Source organism: Barbatula barbatula (assembly GCF_947034865.1).
Source record: "Barbatula barbatula genome assembly, chromosome: 7".
Classification (NCBI taxonomy): Eukaryota; Metazoa; Chordata; class Actinopteri; order Cypriniformes; family Nemacheilidae; genus Barbatula; species Barbatula barbatula.
The window spans coordinates 14,485,347-14,497,544 of NC_136770.1; the positions used below are offsets into that span (position 1 = coordinate 14,485,347).

Below are 12,198 nucleotides of genomic sequence, written 5' to 3' on the forward strand. Positions count from 1 at the left end.
TGAAATATGTTGAGATTTAAAAATTATAACATTTCTATTACTGGATCTGACACAGTGCAGGTTATGGATAAACTTGTATACAATGTATTATTTTGCCATAAAGGGATGGTTCACCCAAAAATGAAAATTCTGTAATGTCAAACCTGTAAAAAAATCATTTTTTGCTTGTTACAATATGGCAGTCGTTGGACGTATGCTGACACCTAGAGGTCAAACTGTAGATCAAGCAGAGGAAAAATTGCCACACCTTTGTAAAAATGCCATATACACAGATGAATACATAAAAAAATGTGAACACAGGCAATCTGTCCATGATGGCTAACTGTTGCTAAACGTTTGTAATAAATTGTGGGCGATACTGTAAATATTTTTCATTTATTCAACAGCAGAAAAGGAAAGGAACGCACATTTAAAAACACAAATGAATGTTGTTTTCAATTTAATTTGTAATGTGTCATTGAAAATCAAGTTTCAGATTGAATGTAAAACAAAGCCTGGAGGCTGTGGGGAGGGGGTGGATGGAAAGAAGAGCATCTATCACACTCGACTGCACTTTGACTGCAGGGAGCTTGGGTGGGGGGGGGGGGGTTGCAAAATTATAGCATTAAAGGTTGTCGTTTACATTAGAACAAACTTTGTAAAAAATAATTAAAAAATTCTTAACAAAGAAGACCCAGAGACACATCTGCACATCAATACGGTTGGGATTGCTATTGGGAATTAAAGATAATGATATATGAATGTCATGCTGGACAGGGGACAAGGTGACCTTGCAGCACCAGCTGTGCATTTGGCCTGTTGGGATCTACTGTGCTAATGCATATGCAAGTAAAGTATAAATTATGTTAACTGTAATCAAAACAGACAGTTATAGCATTAATTATACATTGTGCAATCTTACAACAGCAATGTTTTGGAAAATACTGCAGTTATCATAGGAGTATTTTCTTCTTGTTAATATTATTGAATGAATACTTTTTTCACACCTTTTTTTGGTAAAACGCAAAAAAGCAAACTGTGCATTGGTACAACACTTTATTTCATCTATTTTTGAGGTAGACATTGACACGTAACACACAATTGCATATTCTGAACATACAGCATTATAAAGATGAGGTAGATATTTGTTTACATTTTCCCAGACTGGAGCTTCGTGTATATTAAATATTAGCTGGACTGTAATTTGCAGTTTTGTTTGTACATTTCAGTGTGTGCCCTGCTTACCTCACCACAACAAAAGATCTTTATTCGTTCGCATACCTCTTTTAAAACAGAATGGGTGGAGGTCAAAGGGTCAGAAGAAAGCACATCCAGTGATCAGCTTTAGGGGGCTGGGACAGCTCTGTGGGTTTCCATAGTAAAACTCACAATAGGGGAATAGTAGAAGAAAGACTGCTAAGCACTTTTCCAGCCCTAAATGACACCGTGAAAGTTGGGATACATTACTATTTGATATGAAAAAATGCTATAAATCATTATCTTTAAAAATAAATTTGTTTTTGTTATTAGGAGTGTGTTTACTAACCCAGATTAATGAATACAGTTCCGTAGTACATCAACGACAAAAACATAGATTTTACAAACACATTCAGTTTTTCCTTTTACATCTTCAACCCGTGTCGGAGAAGGCAAATAATCTAAGCTACGTAGATAATAAAATACCAAAACATCTGTCAAACTCAGACTTTTGTATAAGATAATAAGTATGGCTTCATTCACAATTCCTGAGGGAAATTCGATTTACATTCAAAGGATACATACTGTATTTATCTAATATTGCTATAATGTAAGAGTTCTTATATCACTGATAAAAGTTTGAATTACAATAACGACTCATCATTGTGAAACATTCATATCTGTACTCATATTTAAAATGCAGGTTTCATTGTTGTGTTTGAAGGAGGACCCAAGATGCTAAATAAGCTTGAGAATAGCTTATTTCTCTTTCTCTTTCCATTTCAATTTAACCCTTTCGGTCTTTGGCTTGGATTTCATTGGTTGGTGTGGTGGATAAGAGTTCTTCACCATAATGTGCTTCACTGCACAACATAATTATAGAGTATAAGGTGATTTTAAAGACAAGATAAGGAATGAAAGAAAGTATTTGTGTTACCTGATTAACATTGTAGAGTGATTTAACACTAATCGGTGTAGAAATCAGAGGAACGATAATGTGCATAGAAGAGACATATTTTTAGTTCACAACTGATCTACTGCCAAACATCTGTCCTGAGGATTCCTATATTATAAACTTGTACCAAAACATTTGCCTGATTGACTTAATCAAGTAAACTTAAGGATATGAGTACTGTCCTGAACCTCCATAAGACCGTGCCTCCAGTGGCTGCACATTACCGGTCTTACCGACAGAATCTACCTCAATATCGGTATGAGAGGACAGTCTTTCCGGGCGGTAGCTTTGGACGTCCGTCCCGCAGCTTTCGTTAACGTTCCCTACATCGCCGCTTTGTCGATCGCTCTTGTCCCTGATTGTGTAAGGAGACACTCTGGCGGTTTTGGGTTGGTCGAAGCCGAACTTCCTGTTGCGTGGAGGTTCGGCGTGAACGTGGAGGGCATTCAAGGGCGTGGGTGTGTGCAGGCTCGAGGGCAGCAAAGGCGGCGTGCTGTGGGGGTAACCGGCGGTAAGACCGCACTGCTGGGGATAAGCATAGCCCGGTGTGGGAGGCAGGTATGCAGACGGTAAGGCAAACGCTGGTGAGGGGAGATAGGATGGTTTGGGCAGCAGGTGTTGGGAACTGTAAGATGAAGGGTAATCCTGAGATGTAGGGCCACCGTTGTATTGCTGCACTGTAAGATCACTTCCGCTCCCCTTTAATGTATCTAAACCAGGGGGGCCCTCTGCACCGTATCCGACAGGCCATGCCTCCTGGTGCTGCTCGCTCCTTAGGAAACTCCCGTGCTCCGGTAAGGCAGAGCTGAAGGAATACCTCTCAGCATAACGCTTCAGCAAGCTAGAAGCACTCAGGGCGCTGATATCGTCTGTGTAGCCTGAGAATCCGGGGCGACTAGGCTGTGGGAACGGGAGGGGCTTAGGGTGAACTGGAGGTGATGTGGTGGAGGAGACATCATAGACATCATCGGATGACCACTGCATCATTACCACACCTGAGAAAGTAAGAAGGTAAATATACTGTACACTTTCACATATGTGATAAATGGATTTTCGTGTTTCACGGTGCACTCATTAATTTTGGTTGATACAGTCTGATATGGCAGTGATCTTGGACGTACTGCCACCTAGTGGCAAGGATGAGGCTTAAAGTATTCCATTATGAAAAAGGTCCAACTGGTCATGTAATAAAAAACAGGCAGACACCCATTACTGTAGGTCTTTATCACACGTGTCTGCAGATTATTTGGAATCTGTAGTGTTTATTTCTTTGTGATACAGTTTTAATTCAGGGAAAAATTATAGAGTGCACCTTGAAATAGTGCGGCTTTCTTGATGTGTTACTACACCATCAATAAAACTCATTGTAATTAAACAGTAATACTGTACATCTCAAGACATAAAAAAATCTAACTGGGCAGCAACCAGCATTCACCATATGGAAGTGTTTAGTAATCCTGACAAAATTTGATCTATTCTTCGCATCTTAATCTGGGACCATAATCTCAAGGTTGCACGGTCCGTAATCTCACACATTTTAAAGAGTGCGAGACAAATTAAATGAGCGATTGACTGTTGGATTTACGATCAGCATAATTTGTGTACGTGTGTGCGTGTCTATTTCTATCTGTTCTGGAAGACCAGGGCAGATTAGTATAGACAGATTGAAGTTTTAGAACGGAGACGGACAGAAGAATACTGACACATTTGTCAGTTTCCTCTCTTATCCCAACAAATCCTTGCTAGACACAAATACTCTTGTTCATTTGAAAAATATAGCCATGTGCTCGTTTTTGTACATACATCTCATTGGATTTTTTGTTTTGTGCTGTTTGTATGGTTTCTGTATGTATATTTGGTTGCTCCCCTCCAATTCACACACGTCCTAGAAGTTCCTGTGAGAGACAGGATCCCCTCCATAAATACGGCTGCACCCGGAATGCCAAGAATTTAGCCTGGGATCTATTTACAAAGCACATCCTTTGCACACACACATATATAAACATGTACCGCTGGCTGAACTTCACCTTTTATAATTTAACAAGTCAAATTACTGATGATTTGCAAAAGTAGTTAGTCAATGATATAATTCATTTCATGAACTACAAATGACATTATCTGGCAATGATATAATTCATTTCATGAACTACAAATGACCTTTTCTGGTAATTGCTGGCAATTTTGTAGCTCACAGTGTATGTTATCAGTGAAACTTTAATACACAATAAGTTTTTCACGATGGTTTAAGTGTTCATGAGATGAGAAGACAGAAACAGCTGGTTAAGTCATTACTCTGTAAAGCACACACTTTTTCTGCTGCAGGATTCAAGATGGCACGAATTCACACACACAATAAAGGAGCAGTTCACCTTCAAAATGAAAATTCTGTTATCATTTACTGGCCCTCTTGTCATTTTAAACCTGTATGACTTTCTTTCTTCTGCAGAACACAAAAGAAGATATTCTGAAATGTTGGTAACAGATCAGCACATCCCAACATTCACTTCTATTGTAACCAATGCAAGTGAATGGGGGGCTGTTTACAACATTCTTCAAAATATCTTCTTTAGTGTTCTGTGGAAGAAAGTCATACAGCTTTGAAATGACAAGAGGGTGAGTAAATAAATGATGACAGAATTTTCATTTGAAAGGTGATTGCTCCTTTAACATGCATTTACTCACCATGCTTTTTTTTAATTCAGCTCCGATTCAGTGGGTTTGTTTTGCGAATTGTTTGTTTATGTTATTGATTTGTAATATTTGTTTCACAATTGTTCATTAACACACATGCTTTAGGCTAAATAGAGAATGGGAGCGCAAGGTATTATTCCACCCTGCATTGCGCCCCTTTCTCTCCCGCAGGCTTACATGCATTTATTTACAGAATACGCAAAAATAGAAATGTAACTTATGTATTTTTATAGTAACAAAGTAAAATTCTCCTCTCTTACACTTAACGTACACACTCTAGTTTTAAACAGATCAGCAAGTCAGAGAGGCATCATTTTAGACACTGTATATTAGTTACGGTGTTAAAAATGGTGCATGCATTAATAAACGTTCCAGTACCTCTTTGCGTATTTCCATTGCACGTAACAGTTCTTGGTATATATCCAAGTTTACGATGCCATGCCTTCAGATACACTTTCTTTTTTTGTCTCTTCTTTTTTCTTCGCTTTACTCCGTGCTACCTCCCTCAATCCCTGTGACAACAGCGCACATGCACAGCCCCTCCCCCACAAGAACCCTCCCCTCCCATCCCCCGCCCTCTCTTTCTATTCAATGCGTTTAAATGGGAGAGAGAAGGGGAATCTCTTTAGTATGTTTTTACAGTTAAACAAAAGTGTTTTCTGTCACTGTTTATCTAACGCTTTCAAATGGCCAGTGTCTTGATTTGTAAATCATCCACACAAATGACATTTCCATTAGTTTGACCTTAATGACTCAAATAGTGCAAATCAGTTCGGATTTCAAGACAAATATTTGTATTCATATATTTATTTGGAGTTATTATTATTACTCCTTATTACTTATTTGTAATTTAAACGTTTGCGTTATGACGCATATTTCTGGTGCTACAAATCTCTGAATATAATTGTATGACGTCAAGCCAACAGCTGAGGGCGCTTATGGTGTGTGAAGGCGATTTTTTCCACATAAATGAGAAATGCAGACGTCTCATCTGCTCCTCATCAAAAACTTTCAAGAATTGTTACAGCAGACCAATGTTAAAAAACAGATTTTTTTGTAGACTTGCAAATAAAAGCATATTTCATAAGGCCGCACAAAATGCATATTTGTCACCCTGGATCACAAAACTTAAGTAGCACGGGAACATTTTTAGTAAAAGCCAAAAATACATTGTGTGGGTCAAAATTATAGATTTTTCTTTTATGCAAAAATCATTAGGATATTAAGTATAGATCATGTTCCATAAAGATATTTTGTAAATTTTCAACACAAAATATATAAAAACTTTATTTTTGTGAGTGGTTGGCCTGCTACAGTGCCTCGGATTAACAACTTCAAAGGCGATTTTCTCAATATAATTTTTTTTGCACCCTTTACTTCCAGAATTTTACACTCTTGTATCTCCACCAGATATTGTCCCATCTTAACAACCCATATATCAATAATTATTCAGCTTAACTATTCAGCTTTCAGTTGATGTAAAAATCTCAATTTCGAAAAATTGACCCATAAGACTTTTGTTGTCCAGGGTCACATTTAATGTAGAAAAATAAATTGTTTTTTTCGATGCCCTTATTATGCATGTTACATGTATTGACTACAGTATTTACTATAAATTATGCATAATTACAACTACAACTTAACCAAACCCTAATCCTGACCCTAAAGTAAGTACATGTGGTTCATTTTTGATAATCAGTACTTAACTGTAATTACACTGTAAGACGGGCACTGTGAAAGGAAGTGTAACCTAAAATGTATATTTAAGTACATATTTCATGTGTATATTTCACATAGTGAAAGGATAAGGAGAGAGAGAGAGAGAGAGAGAGGGAGCGAGAGAGAGAGAGAGAGAGAGAGAGAGAGAGAGAGAGAGAGAGTGAGAGAGAGAGAGAGAGAGAGAGAGAGAGAGAGAGAGAGAGAGAATCCCTAGTGTAACCAGGACAAGTCCATTCACTTTTATTATATAGACTTTTATTTTCTTTAGTTTTTTCATATTTTCTGTTCCTGTTCGTTCGTACCTGCACTGGTTATTATAAAATAATTATAATTTTCTGGCAGCTGGAGCGCTAGATGTAAACTATCCGTTTTTTTCCTTAAAATTACATCTTTTCCCTAGTTTTCTTGTAAATTTGCTGTCCTTGTCTGTAATTTATTGTTTTTTAGTCATATTTAAAATGACCAACCTGTAAAAAAGGAGATGTACCGGCAGCTGGGGCACCAGAAAGAAACCTGTAAAATTAAATGTTTCTCCTGTTTTTTTGATCGTCTTTCTAAAATACATGAAAAATCCACTGTTTTTTTTTAAATAATAGGCCTACTTGGAAAATCTGTAAATACAGTGTATGTCTTCACCCCTGGTTTACAGATCTTGTGTTTCCCATGCTTTGGTGTAAGATTGTGTCTTCTTTGTATGTTATGGTAACAGTAGCTTTATTTCTGGTCTGTTATGTCTAGTTTGTTCTGTTAAACTGCACTTCAGCCCTAACCCTTGCTGTTTGAAGGTACAAGGAATTGATAAGCTTTTAATAATCAATGCTGTTCCCAAAGAAACATATACACATTGTGTTTTCAGGACTGAGTATATAGATTTAGGACACTATAATTGACCTTGTAAATTCATATGTTTTGCTAAGGCCCTGCAAACACAGTGGGATTTCTGCCTGTTCAGCTACCTTTTGAACAATCAGAAGATCACGTTCAAATTGTTGGTGCTCCCATCATGGGCATCTTGCAACCAGCATGCAACCTACCTAATATTTTATATGTCTAAAGATTTTCAGTTTGTTTTCGATGCCTAAATTCCCTTATTTATTAACTTGCATGTTTGTTGTTGAAAAATGTTATATGGAATGACAATTGCAGATGGATAAAGATATAATAGAGCTGTGCTGTACAGTCTATCCAGACACCAACATCTGTCCCGAATATATTGTAGTCGAAAAATTGCAAGGGGATTTTCAAAAGAAAACAGAGGATAAAGATTTGCCACAGGTTTTCATTTGAATCCATTCCAAAAATGTTAATAAAACATTAAGATTGTTGAGTTGAGTTTCCAAATTGGCACCAGAAATTTTAATCTCTGTCATCTAGGGCATCCTGGAGCCTGAACAACAAAAAGAATAGTAGAGATCAGTAACATTTTAAAAACAACATTACATTATACATTATATGATCTTATGCTTCATAAGATCTCCTTACTTGAAGTCTCCTCCATCAAGGAGTTCCTTGTACATGCTTATTTCTGCCTCCAGTTTCATCTTCATGTTGAGCAGGGCTTCGTATTCTTGACCCTGCTCCGTGATATTTGACCTCAGCTGTCCCAGCTCAGATTCAAGCTGCAATGTGATGTTATTATACTTCTCCACCTCTCCATTTGAACGTATCTCGGTATTCCTTAGCGTGTCTTCAAGCGATGCTTTCTAGAAATTGAGTATTAGAATAATTAAGAACACATCTTCAACATGCTCAAATTATCCTACTAAAACCTCCACATTTATCAGAAACCTTCATAAAATCCTGTATATGTGCACATGGTTTATTACCAGGTTTTGTTGAGAAGCAAGCTCTATTTCAAGAGTCTGAATCTGTCGTCGAAGGTCATTCAACTCCATTTGGGCACCTTGTAATGCTTCTGTGTTCTGAGCTACCTGCACCTGGACTTCTGACATCTGGGGAGAGATTTGGTTTTAGAAAGCTTGAGATCATGTTTAAAGTAATTTGGTGGCAAGAGATTTGTGTCATCTTTTTCTGTACCTGGTTTTCATGCCACATTTTAAGTTCTTCTACATTTTTAAGAGCCAGTTTTTCATAGTTGGCTCTCATTTCTACCATCACTTGAGACATATCCTGCCCCTTGGGTGCGTCAACATCAACCTGAACTCCTGAATGGGTGATCTGGTTTCGTAACTCTCCAACTTCCTACACAATTGAACAGAGAGGAAATCTGAGACATGGAAATGCATTGAGGGTTGGACATTAAGATGTTGTTCAGTAACATCTGGTTAGTGATAAAAGACACATTGTAGTTTATTTAAAGCTGAAGTGTGTGTAAGTTCTGTGCAGTCAATGCGTCAATGTTGTTGTGTTGGGCCTAATAATTGTTTATGCCGTTTGATATACAACTGGTAATAATTCTGTAAGAAGTCCAAACACTTAGACTGTATATTCACATTATCATGATTCTTCTTGAGGAATTGAAGCTCCTCTTTCAAGGACTCAATTTCACACTCCACATTCATGCGACCAATATTGGTGTCATCAATGACCCTCTTCAGACCTCCAATGTCTGCTTCCACTGACTGCCTGATGATCATTTCATTCTCAAATCTGGAACACACATGCAATATGTTTGTGAATTCTGCTAAAGGGGATTTGGAATATGTTAAAACATTTTTGAAATTCTTGTTGTAACCAATGGCATGTAACTATAATTAAATACTGACTTGACTTTGAAGTCATCTGCAGCCAGGCGAGCGTTGTCAATCTGCAGAACAAGACTTGCATTGTCCACAGTGGCATCAAAAACCTGCAGGCAAAACAGGAAGCATTTCACCACGCTTCTTCAAAGGAAGATCTGTTTTCAGCAGTCATATAAAACCTGTATCTTGTAGCAACTCTCTCCGAAATAGCAAGATAAGAATTAGAGCATTCTTCAAACTGGCATCTCTCAAATCAGTTGTTTTCTAATCCACTGGAATGATCTCAGCATCAAATTCATTTAGTTAACTAATATTGTTAAGTTGAATTTACTTATAATTTTAAGGCAACCAGGTAACTTTATTTTTTAAGTTGAACCAAATAGTTTTTTGTAAAAATCAGATTTTGTAATATATTAAATAATTCTGTGTAACTTTCTTTACATAACATTTTTTAGTATGAAACATTGGAGCATGGAAACATGTTCAAACTAACAAGAATGAAATGTGAAAAGGGAATTTTCTGTTTTGAGGTCTAAAGCATGTGTGTATGTCTTTATCGAGAGACTGTGTGTGTTATCCATTTGTGCAGTGTTTTGTATAGAAATATCAAACTCCTACAAAGTTCTTCCATATGTCACAGCTGCAAGAGGAAACGTGTGCTTTATCACAAGCTTTTGCATAATGCTTGTGGCAACAGGTTATCTTAGTTTACCCATAAATGAAAATTCTCATATCGTTTTGTCACCCTCCTGTCATTCCAAACATTTATGACTTTCTTTCTTCTGCAGAGCACTAAAGAAGATGTTTTAAAGAACGTTGGTAACCAAACAACAAAGGGCCCCATTTGACTTCCATTGTACGGACACAAAACTATAGAGACATTTTTCGAAATATCCTCTTTTGTGTAACACAGAAGAAGAAACTCACACAGTGAAGAAATGATAACTGCATTTCTATTTTTGGGCAAACTATCCCTATAATATAATATAATGAAGTATTCTAAGGATTTCTAGCTCACATATCTGTTTTGTAGTTTTACAACCGCGAAAGGTTAACAAGTCCTATATATTTATACTTTCTCAATGTTTTATAATGACACAACCACATATGTTGTTCAAGTTCTGTAGCAGTTGCAGTCTTGTGCACATTTGTGACTGTGTGCGTTAATGTATGCGTGTGACTGTTCATCCCACATCTGTTTTGCATTATGACTGTGCGGTCTGTTACTTTATAGGAAGTTTCAGCTGCCAGTAGTTCGTCAAACGTTCTTGTAATAGTTTAGAAATTATTACAAGTGTTTTATTTATGTTGGCCGTCTCTATGGTTACACTGGTTTACAACCTGGAATTCCCTTGTAGTAATAGAGAGAAATAGAACAACCACAAAAGAAAAGAAAGGGAGAAGAAAAGATTGTGTGCCACACCCTTCATTCAGATGAGAAGTCATTTGTTATAGACTGAAGGTTTCTCATGGACTACTAAATTTAAAAAAACAACTTTGACACGATAATGGCTCAGGTTTTGTTCAATAGTTGTAATAGTTGAAAACTTTTTGCGAGTTTCATAAGCACACAACGGTTTTTAAAATAAACTTTCATTTTGAACTATATAAAATTCAACAATATAATATATTATATTCTTATATACATATACAATATAAAGAGTTTCTGCACACATTTTTAATGTGTCTCCAATTTCATCCAGACTGCTGAAACACAAAACATCTGGGTCCCTTCAACTCTCTAAACCTTCAACCCCCCACAAAAAAACACACTTTGGCACATGCAAAGCATGTCTAGCCCAACATTATCTTTTACCTGCTTCCTCAGATCATCCAGAATGGAGTTGTACTTGCTATTATCGCGGGCCTCTGGTCCTCCTTTCTCTAGGGCCTCTCTGATCTGACTCTCCAGTTTGCCATTCTCCTGTTCCAGCCTTCTCACCGTCTCCAGATAAGCGGCCAGGCGATCATTCAGATTCTGCATATGGCCTCTCTCATCGCCCATGCCCATTTTCAGGGACCCCCCCGAGCCAGCGCCCATGCCTGCAGAGCTCACCTTGAAGGCAGAGGAAGCAGAAATGCCCCCGCTTCTAGGGGCAGAACGGAGAGACATGGCTGAGGCAGAGGAGATCCTTGTACCATGACCTCCCGCCCCGCCATACGTGCTAGCGGCACGGTGTACGGGCACAGAGCGGGTGAAGGAGATGTGAGATGCCTGAGGTGCGTAGTAGCTCATGGTGTTTTGAGGAAGGAAGTACAAACTGCTAGAGAAACTGAGTGCGTGGTGGGGACGTCAACCCTGAAGAGCTACAGGAACAGAACTGTGAGGCTTTTATACTCCCTCAAAACTCTCGCTGTTCCTCCTTTTTCTCGGTCTGACTAAAAGACACGCGCGCTGATCGACTAAGACCCTGCCCACATGGTCAATTTCTCCCCCCGTTCTTTTTTTTGAGTTCCCTGACGCCCACATCCTCTCTTTTCCTTTCTACCATCTGAACTCCAATGACTGAGCTCATCTGGCCAAGGCCACATGTTCATACTGCAACAAGATACAGCACTGAGATCAGGCTCATTTATACTTTCAATCCCACAATGCTGTAGTGAAATCTTAAATTACAGGTTCAGCTGATGAGAACAGAGGCTGAGGCGGTAAACAATGGCTTCTGATTTTGATCGAGCCCGTAGGGATAGGCTACACCTATGAGTACCTTTTCCCAAAAGTCCCTTTATTTTGTAAAATATCCTTCCGTCCATAGATTCCACCTTTCAGTATATCAAAACCATAGAACTATTAAAGCATTGGAAATTTTTATTTAAAAAAATTCTCATTTTATGCTTTTTTCTTAAAGCTACAACTAAACAGTCTTCCTCACTCTTGACCTTTTAAGGTGTCCGGCTCAAAATGACATAACTGTTCAAATATGCAATGCGCTATATCAAAGTATACTCCATGTT

At 37.9% G+C, this 12,198-nt stretch overlaps 2 protein-coding genes across 2 annotated transcripts; both read right to left on the reverse strand.

The window, feature by feature from the left end:
- Positions 1–1,020: 1,020 nt before the first annotated feature.
- LOC306896144 (fidgetin-like protein 2) lies at positions 1,021–5,344 on the reverse strand. Its single transcript, XM_079459847.1, has 2 exons — positions 5,201–5,344; positions 1,021–3,126 (listed from the first exon to the last, which is right to left on the reverse strand). The coding sequence occupies exon 2, from the start codon at positions 3,116–3,118 to the stop codon at positions 2,294–2,296; it is 825 nt and encodes a 274-aa protein (XP_079315973.1). The 5' UTR covers positions 3,119–3,126; positions 5,201–5,344; the 3' UTR covers positions 1,021–2,293.
- Positions 5,345–6,640: 1,296 nt separating this feature from the next.
- krt18b (keratin 18b) lies at positions 6,641–11,789 on the reverse strand. Its single transcript, XM_079460356.1, has 7 exons — positions 11,060–11,789; positions 9,268–9,350; positions 8,995–9,151; positions 8,579–8,743; positions 8,368–8,493; positions 8,024–8,244; positions 6,641–7,928 (listed from the first exon to the last, which is right to left on the reverse strand). Exons 1-7 carry the CDS (start codon positions 11,477–11,479, stop codon positions 7,898–7,900), a joined length of 1,203 nt encoding a protein of 400 aa, XP_079316482.1. The 5' UTR covers positions 11,480–11,789; the 3' UTR covers positions 6,641–7,897.
- Between the last annotated feature and the right edge of the window lie 409 nt (positions 11,790–12,198).